The 8591-nt window shown below is 46.6% G+C and overlaps 1 protein-coding gene across 3 annotated transcripts; it reads left to right on the top strand.

Moving 5' to 3' along the window:
• The first annotated feature begins 1003 nt into the window (after positions 1–1003).
• FST (follistatin) lies at positions 1004–7433 on the top strand. 3 transcript variants are annotated; one of them, XM_055252540.1, is made up of 6 exons: positions 1004–1251; positions 3207–3398; positions 3829–4047; positions 4396–4620; positions 5295–5525; positions 6252–7433. In XM_055252540.1, the coding sequence occupies exons 1-6, from the start codon at positions 1167–1169 to the stop codon at positions 6332–6334; spliced, it is 1035 nt and encodes a 344-aa protein (XP_055108515.1). In that variant the 5' UTR covers positions 1004–1166; the 3' UTR covers positions 6335–7433. The 3 variants fall into 3 exon arrangements, with proteins under 3 accessions (XP_055108515.1, XP_055108517.1, XP_055108516.1); XM_055252542.1 differs by having other exon boundaries at positions 5988–7433; XM_055252541.2 differs by having other exon boundaries at positions 1010–1251; positions 5298–5525; positions 6252–7335.
• The last annotated feature ends 1158 nt before the right edge of the window (positions 7434–8591 follow it).

Below are 8591 nucleotides of genomic sequence, written 5' to 3'. Positions count from 1 at the left end.
CTGAGAGACAGACAGAGGCACACAGGACAGAAACTGGGGAGTCTCCAGGCCGGGGAGGAAGGGGGGGGCCAGACCGCCTACGTCGGCGCCCCCGCTCCGGGCTCCGACTCCAGACGCGGCGAAGTGAAAGGGGAGAAAAGAAAGGGAGAGGGCGAGGCTGTGCTGGGGGGGAGACCGGGCCTGAGGTGTTAAACATTTTTGTTTGCTTCTGACTAGTCCAGACGAAGGGCCGCGTCTCGGTAGCGCTCTGCCAGGGTGGAAGGTGCCGGGGCTGGGGTTCCTAGCAACACCTCTGAGCTGGGGGTGGCTGCAAAGTCAGACACTCACAGACCCAGACACAAAACCTCGCGGGTCCCGCGCCCAGGCTGCGGGTGCCCGGAACCGCCGCGAGGCTGGCGCGCTCGGACCCGACCCGGGGCGGGATATTTGGGCAGCCCGGGGCTCTCCGGGCGTTTGCAAAAGTCTCTTTGGAGCTGAGGAGAGGCAGCACTGAGACAAACTCCCGAGTTCCCCCCGCTACCCGCGCCGCCGCCTCCAGCACCCCCACCGCGCCCTCCCTCTCACACTCGCGCGCGCGCGCACACACACACACTCACACACACACACCCGCCACCCCGAGCGCGCCGGCGCTGCCGGCGAGCGGCGGCGAGCAGGACTTGAAGTGGGTGTTCTTCCCCACTCCCCACCCCCGACGCGTAGCCCCCAACCCCCGCCCCGGTCGCCTTCCCCCTCCCTCTCGCTCCTACGCAAATAAGAACTCGACGATTCCCCTCCATCCGTTTTGATTTCGGGCACCTACGAAAGATAATTGGGAAGGGTTTCCAGAAGGTGGGAAATGTCACCTGATTCACACTGAACTTTTAAAAGCTCCCCACCCCCAAAGAGCAGCGCACACCCTCGCTCGCGGCCGCCCTCCCACAGCCCCACACACTGGGAGACCGCCCACCGCAAACCGCGGAGACCCCCGTCTAGATTTAAAGCGCGGCTGCGCCCGGCTTCTGACGTCCATTGAATCGCGCGGGCGGCCGGCGGCGAGCGCGGGGCTGCGCCGGGATCGCTGCGCCCTCCGCCGCTGGCCTCTGCGACGCGCGCCGCTCGCCCGAGCCACCCGCCGCCGCGCCGGCTCCCCGCGCCGCTGCGCTCCTCGCCCCGCGCCTGCCCCCAGGATGGTCCGCGCGAGGCACCAGCCGGGTGGGCTTTGCCTCCTGCTGCTGCTGCTCTGCCAGTTCATGGAGGACCGCAGTGCCCAGGGTAAGCGAGTCGGGATGCGCTGGGGAGGCTCGGCTGAGGGCGGGGGGTCGACTTTTCTGTGGTCTCCACTTGGTCTGTTCTGAGCAACGCTGCTCTCGGAAGATGTTGGACCAACTTGGGGACTCCGGGATGGAGAGGAGTGGGAGAATTGTAAGCAATGACACTTTAGGACTGGGAACGGAGTTTGGAGCTCGGTTATCTTGAAAAAGGAAAGGGAGCGAGCTGGGGTCTTAGTAGTTAAGGGTTAGATGCTCCAAGTTCTGGCCATGATAACTTTAACTGTGATCTCCTCTGGCTCTGAAGAAGGGAACAAGTATAAGTAGTAGCCTGGAGATTTCAGTCGACCCATTTGCAGTCTCATCTCTCTCCCTCCCACATCTTTCGGATACTTTAAAAAAAAAAAAAAAAAAAAAAAGGAAAGAAAGAAAAGAAAACCTGGGGGTTTGGGGGAGAGATACTGAATTTTATTTGGTGGCTGGGGGACGTGGTTTCAGAAACTTTGCCCAAACTTGGAAATGTGGGTGCTGAAAATTTTCAAGGGAAGTAGCTTTCTGCCTAGTGGATGCTTCTTCCAACCACATCCCCCATCCTCCCCCCCCCCCAAAAAAAAGCCAGATTATTACCCCGAAGTGCTTTGAGCACTTTACAGTTTTTTTCCTCTCTGCCTCATTCTTCTTTCTGACTCTTAGCTTTCTGTAAAACAGTGAGCAGCCCATAACTGACTTAAATTCTGAAATGGGTTAAGAGCAAATTTCTGAAGCTTGCCTTTTAAAAATAGATTTGTTTATTTCAATTAGTCTTTGGGCAGAATGTTCAAAATAATAATAGCAGCTTGCGATCCAATGATTTTCAAAGTCATATTGGTGATTCATGAGAAGTCTTCCCGACCCAAATCCGAACATTAAAAAGGGGGAAGAGGGAAAAATCACTTGCAAATATTTCTTGCTAGGTATGAGATAGGTACATATAACCGTGAAATGGTAGGAAGCCTTCCCCCTTCCCCCCCACCTTAAGGCATTACTTTCCCTGCTTCAGAGTTAACATTTTAAGTATGTTGTAAACTGCTCTCCTGGCCACTGCCCCTCGCCGTCTGCACGGCACTGCGCTGGGTTGCCCGCCTTTGGGGGAGAGGCTCTGCCTGGTGCCCGGACGTGGGCGCGGAGGAAAGCAGCCCTCGGAGATTTCGAAAGATCGCGGTAGCCGCGGGCGTGCTCCGGTCTGGCGGATTGCAAAACGGGCCCGTCGGGCTGGCTGCGCCTGGAGGCCGCGCGGGGTAGCTCCGGGCTGGGCCGGGTTGCTTTTTTGCTTTCATTTTTCAGAAGTGCCTTTTGCTTGATCTGTTTCTCTCTCTCTCTTTCTTTTCTTTCTTCCTCTCTCTCTCTTTCTTTCTCTCTCTCTTTCTTTCTTTTTCTTTCTCTTTCCTTCTCCCTCTCTCTCCCCCCCATCTCTCCTCTCTCCTCTCTCTCATTCTCTTACTTTCTTAACCCCTGTCACAAATAATTCCTGTACCGCCTACATGAAACCAGCATGTAAAAACATCCGTCGCATCCTGTTTTTGTCAGGTTCTTTAATCTGCTCGAGTCTCTGCAGGTTATGAAATGGGACGAATAAAAGTAAACAGTCTAGTAAAAGTCAATGCAAGCTGCACGTGTTGTGTCTGGGTCACTGGTAACTGACATTGATATGGCTGGGGCGCCCTGTCTTCTCCCTCTCTCCCTCCCTCCCTCTCACCCACCTCCCATCTCTGTGATCAGGGCTTCCCCCCCTTCTTTTTCCACCCCTCCACCCCTTTCGATTTGTTTCCTACTTTTCTCCCACGTCTCTCTCACTTCCCCTCCTCCACGCTCACCCCCTCGCCATCCCCGCCGGATCTCCTTCGCTAGCCACCTCGCTCTCCCTGCCCCGCCACCGCTCACTGCTCACTCACCCACCTCCCCACCCTTGTCTCTTCACAGCTGGGAACTGCTGGCTCCGTCAAGCAAAGAACGGCCGCTGCCAGGTCCTGTACAAGACCGAACTGAGCAAGGAGGAGTGCTGCAGCACCGGCCGTCTGAGCACCTCGTGGACCGAGGAGGACGTGAATGACAACACACTCTTCAAGTGGATGATTTTCAACGGGGGCGCCCCGAACTGCATCCCCTGTAAAGGTAGGACTCCTTCTTCCCGACTGGCAGGCCCACAGTAGAGGGCGTCTTACCCTTAGCTTCCCCACTACCTGGCTGGGGTTTGGGAGTAGGAGAGCTTTGTTCGTTGGCTTCCCCTTCCTGTCCCTTGCCCTGGTAAGCCGGGCAGACTCGAATTCTGCCGGTTACAGGCTGTAGGTAAAACACGCCAGACTTCTTAGCCAAGTGTGGTGGTGAAACCTGCCAACCTGTGCTCCTTAATGAGAGAGATCTGGGTGTGGGGCACAGCCCAAGGTCCACACTCTCACCAACTCCCAATCTTCTAGGAGAGAGCCTGGGGCCCCTCCAGTGCAAACTCAGGGCTGCATCATTGCGCAAGGCACCCGAAGCCCTCCTGGCTGACCTGCAGACTGCCTGGCTCTGGTTTTAATCCATGCTTGTTTCCAACTCACAGAAACGTGTGAGAACGTGGACTGTGGACCTGGGAAAAAATGCCGAATGAACAAGAAGAACAAACCCCGCTGCGTCTGCGCCCCAGATTGTTCCAACATCACTTGGAAGGGTCCAGTCTGCGGGCTGGATGGGAAAACCTACCGCAATGAATGCGCACTCCTAAAGGCAAGATGTAAAGAGCAGCCAGAACTGGAAGTCCAGTACCAAGGCAGATGTAAAAGTAGGTCCTACCCTGTTGAGCAAGACTGGATCTGTCCTCTCCTCCAGCTTTGTACCTAAAGTAGACCCTTTAGAAGACCCTTGGGGGATGGTGCAGTCCACAGTAAGAGCCTGATAATAGTAATACTGAAACCAAATAAAGGAGCCCTTTTCTAACCTCTAGAGATTCATTAAGAACACTGAGAGGACCAACCTAGAGTCATAGATTCGCTCTTGAAAACTACAGGGCTCCCAAAGTGCCTTTTGAAAGCTGGATGCTTCAGTGTCATGATTTCCTTGGTAACTTCAAGTGCTCACTTCCTAAGGACTAGAAGGTACCTATTCATGTGTGTTTCCTTCTTTGTTCCAGAGACTTGTCGGGATGTTTTCTGTCCAGGCAGCTCCACATGTGTGGTGGACCAGACCAATAATGCCTACTGTGTGACCTGTAATCGGATTTGCCCAGAGCCCACTTCCTCTGAGCAATATCTCTGTGGGAATGATGGAGTCACCTACTCCAGTGCCTGCCACCTGAGAAAGGCTACCTGCCTGCTGGGCAGATCTATTGGATTAGCCTATGAGGGAAAGTGTATCAGTAGGTATTCTGGATTGAGGAAGGAAAAAGAGAAAACAGGCTAGTTCTAGTATTAAACTGTGGGGTCAACTAATAAGTAAAGCCCAAGGTGTCCCCAAACACCATAGGGAGAAATACGCTGCAATTTGGGGAAACTGTTGTGACCACAGCATTCCTCATGGAAACCATTGTCTTCTGGAGGCATTGATACACATATTCAAATGCCAGCAGGAAGCAAGGAACAGTATTCCGTCTGAGAAAACTTAGAACTCACTCAATTTTACACATTTTTTTAAGTGCCAGACTTGCTGGAAGCGAAAAATAATTACTTAGCAGTTCCAGAAATCTGTTGTCAGATTCTAGTAATTAATGGAATTCTTTCTTTTGTAAAAGATCCCACTTGTGGTAAATAATAAGATATATATTTAACTTGAGAATATTGTAAAATCCCGTTCTTAAAAAAAATACTATTTTAATGCACTAATATAGTATGTAAGAAACTGCAGGGGTTTTATGTGTGTGTGCATTTGAGTTTCAGTTTTATTATCCAGCATTTTTGCATAATATCTCCATTACCCCCATTAGTAATAGGATATTACTATTATGTTTATATTTATTGATAGAGGACTAGAGAAAGGGAGAAAAGGGGGATATGGGGAAATCAGTTTACTCATCACAGATGTATTATATCCTAGAAGCAAAGTCCTGTGAAGATATCCAGTGCACTGGTGGGAAAAAATGTTTATGGGATTTCAAGGTTGGGAGAGGCCGGTGTTCCCTCTGTGATGAGCTGTGCCCTGACAGTAAGTCGGATGAGCCTGTCTGTGCCAGTGACAATGCCACTTATGCCAGCGAGTGTGCCATGAAGGAAGCTGCCTGCTCCTCAGGTGTGCTGCTGGAAGTAAAGCACTCCGGATCTTGCAACTGTAAGTGCGATTTTTAACCTTGCTGCCATTTAAGGCTTTCCCAGGCAATCCCTAGGGAATGGACACTTACAAAGCACGCAGATCTCCCATAAATCCATTTCTGTTCAAATTAGGTAGCGGCTAAGTATCACCAGCAATTCAAAAATCCACAGAAAATTCTCTGCAACGTTTCTTGGCTTTTAGGACCTATCCGGTGATCATCAATGGGGTTGCCTCTAAAAATCTATTTCCAGTTGTTTTCCCCTATTTCTTGTGCTTTGGTAGTGTGCTTTGCTGTTTGCTTTATTAACATTTGAATCTAAACTAACTGCTTCAAAAGTTTTTTTTTTTTTTTTTTTCCAACGACAGCTTCATATTATCACACATGGGCTGCTGCTTTTTGCAGTTGCCTCTACTAACTCTGAATTAAGGACCCAAAGCAGTTATACCTAGAACACAAGAGCGCTTTTTATCTAATTTCAGGAATCTGCCCGTAAAACCTGAGCCATTGATTCTTCAGAACTTTCTGCAGTTTTTGACTTCATAGATTATGCTTTAAAAAAATTTTTTTAACTTATTGCATAACAGCAGATGCCAAAAACAAAAAAAGCATCTCACTGCAAGTCACATAAAAATGCAACGCTGTAATATGGCTGTATCAGAGGGCTTTGAAAACATACACTGAGCTGCTTCTGCGCTGTTGTTGTCCGTATTTAAACAACAGCTCCCCTGTATTCCCCCATCTAGCCATTTCGGAAGACACTGAGGAAGAGGAGGAAGATGAAGACCAGGACTACAGCTTTCCTATATCTTCTATTCTAGAGTGGTAAACTCTCTACAAGTGTTCAGTGTTGACATAGCCTTTGGGCAAAAAAAAAAAAAGAAAAAGAAAAAGAAAAAAAGAAAAATATATTGTCCATACTGTAAATAAGTGTATGCTTATTTATTTGGGGGGAAAACTATACATTAAAGGACCTTTGTCCTAAATCTCTCTCCCAGGCCATCTTGTTACTCATTGGACATGGAGAGGCATTCATTGTGAGGTCTACTGGATGAGGCCCATAGTTGAGACTTGTAGACATTTATTTATACTGTGTCATGTTTTATAATTTATACATAAAATGTCTGGTTGACTGTATACCTTGTTTTTGAAGAAATTTATTCGTGAAAGGAAGAGCAGTTGTTATTTATTGTGAGGTTTCTTGCTTGTAAAGTAAAAGCTTTTTTTCCTTGTAAACCATTTAAGTCCATTCCTTACTATTCACTCACTCATCTGTCTCCCTTCATTTCACTGTTAGACTCTTTCCCACTTTCAACAAACTTGCATGTCAGTTTCTGTCATGTTTATTTATTGGATTCTCTGCTGCCTGATCTGTACATACATGATCCCTCGGGTTTTGTTTACAAGGAACCTTGACTGACCAAAAGGCATTATAACTCTGACTCAAATACAAGGTACAGAAGATAAGCATCTTTGAGGAAACTCCTACTTCAGTTCTTTTGTTATGACGAAGACATTTGTGAGAGAGGAGATGATTAGAATTCTAGTAATGTACTTTTAAGATGTTACAGATACAAAGAAATGATGTGGGTGTCAGGAGACTAAAGGATGTTGAAGGCTACACATTCAACCTTTTGTTAGGTGTTTCCTTTAAGCTACTCAGCTGTACCTTTTAAATTAGTTCTTTTTCAACCAATGTGTCACTAAAAGTTATATCAAAGCTTTATCAGTTCAAGTTTCTTGCTTTTCATAATACTTTTTTCTGATGCAATTTTATATTTTCAAACATGGCAAGTTAAAATATAAATTCATTTAAATATATAGTTTTGTACTTTTCTACCATGTAAATGTGCAATGTATATAAAAGTTATAATGTGTATTTGTAAATAAATGATGAGTGAAAAAATAAAAAAATTTTAAAAAGCCAATGGTTTCAATTCCTGATGATGCAAAGAAGTTATGTGGACTTTTGAGTAAACATGTGTATGATACCTTTGCTGAGGAATGTAGCTATCTCTGAAATTACATGGCCAGGGCAGTAGAAGCTCCAGAGTGAGGTTAGTTACAGATCACTTCACTGGAGCTTGAAAGATAAAGGGATCTGAGGTCCAGCAACCTCATTGTAGGAGTGGCGTATACCTGTCACTAACCACAGCAGGAACAGATTGTAGATGTGGGTTCTTTCCTGCAATATACCAAGGCTAATATTTCCTCTTTAAAAACACGATAGTTTTAGCTGTCCTTGTTGCAAGCTCATCACCATAGCCAGGAACACCCTTTATCTTACTTTCCCATAAATCCAGTGCAGTTTCAGTCTTTAAAAAAACCAACACACATCACAAGGAAAGGTGACAACAGATATAATATTTGACAAGCACATTCTAGAAATCAGAATATCAGCTGCAGAAGTAGACATTATAGTGCTGGAATGCTAGGGACTTGATGAGGTAAGGATGAGGTGGAGGTGAATTTTCACAGTGATGTCCATGGCTTATAGGGATCAAATAATGTCACTCATTGTAAGAGGAAATGTATCAATATTTCAGTTTACACTAGACACTATTAGAGCTTCAGAATGGTGTTTGGGACATCAGTCAACGGTTCTTGTAATACATAGGAATACATAACTAGATCATAAACATAAGTTTCCAATTCATTGTGTGCTACATACTCAAAGCCTAAATATATTAAAGATATCAAAGAAGTACAACATGCAAGCCTCAGGCTGGCATTTGGGCCATCATTCAGTAGTCCCTATAATATGTTATAATGCATAGGAGTACATAACGAGCATCAACACAAGTTTCCAATTCAATTCCAATTCCAATTATGTACTTACATATTCAACGCCTAATTATATTTAAAATACCAGAAATTCAAGATGTAAAGAAGTATCAGGACTATGGGAGGGAAAGAGCAAAGTATAGTCAATATTACCAGCATTGCTAAACAATAATAAACAAACATATCATTTCTTTCAAACACCATGACCCAAGTTCTTCTTAAAAGTTTATCCCTTTTGTGAAAAGCCTCTTTAATATGAATAGTTATTCAAAATTGTTGCCAGAGGCTGTTGGCTCTCAACT

Source organism: Symphalangus syndactylus, chromosome 18, assembly GCF_028878055.3.
Source record: "Symphalangus syndactylus isolate Jambi chromosome 18, NHGRI_mSymSyn1-v2.1_pri, whole genome shotgun sequence".
NCBI lineage: Eukaryota > Metazoa > Chordata > Mammalia > Primates > Hylobatidae > Symphalangus > Symphalangus syndactylus.
Note: the sequence above shows the minus strand (reverse complement) of the source record. Positions and strands in the feature narration are given on the sequence as shown.

Excerpts from the sequence above, each read along its gene's own strand:
- FST (XM_055252540.1), top strand. The coding sequence starts at position 1,167 with ATGGTCCGCGCGAGGCACCAGCCGGGTGGGCTTTGCCTCCTGCTGCTG. Across the intron at positions 3,399-3,828 it reads GAACTGCATCCCCTGTAAAG|AAACGTGTGAGAACGTGGAC; the intron begins GTAGGACTCCTT and ends TCCAACTCACAG. Across the intron at positions 4,048-4,395 it reads GTACCAAGGCAGATGTAAAA|AGACTTGTCGGGATGTTTTC; the intron begins GTAGGTCCTACC and ends TCTTTGTTCCAG.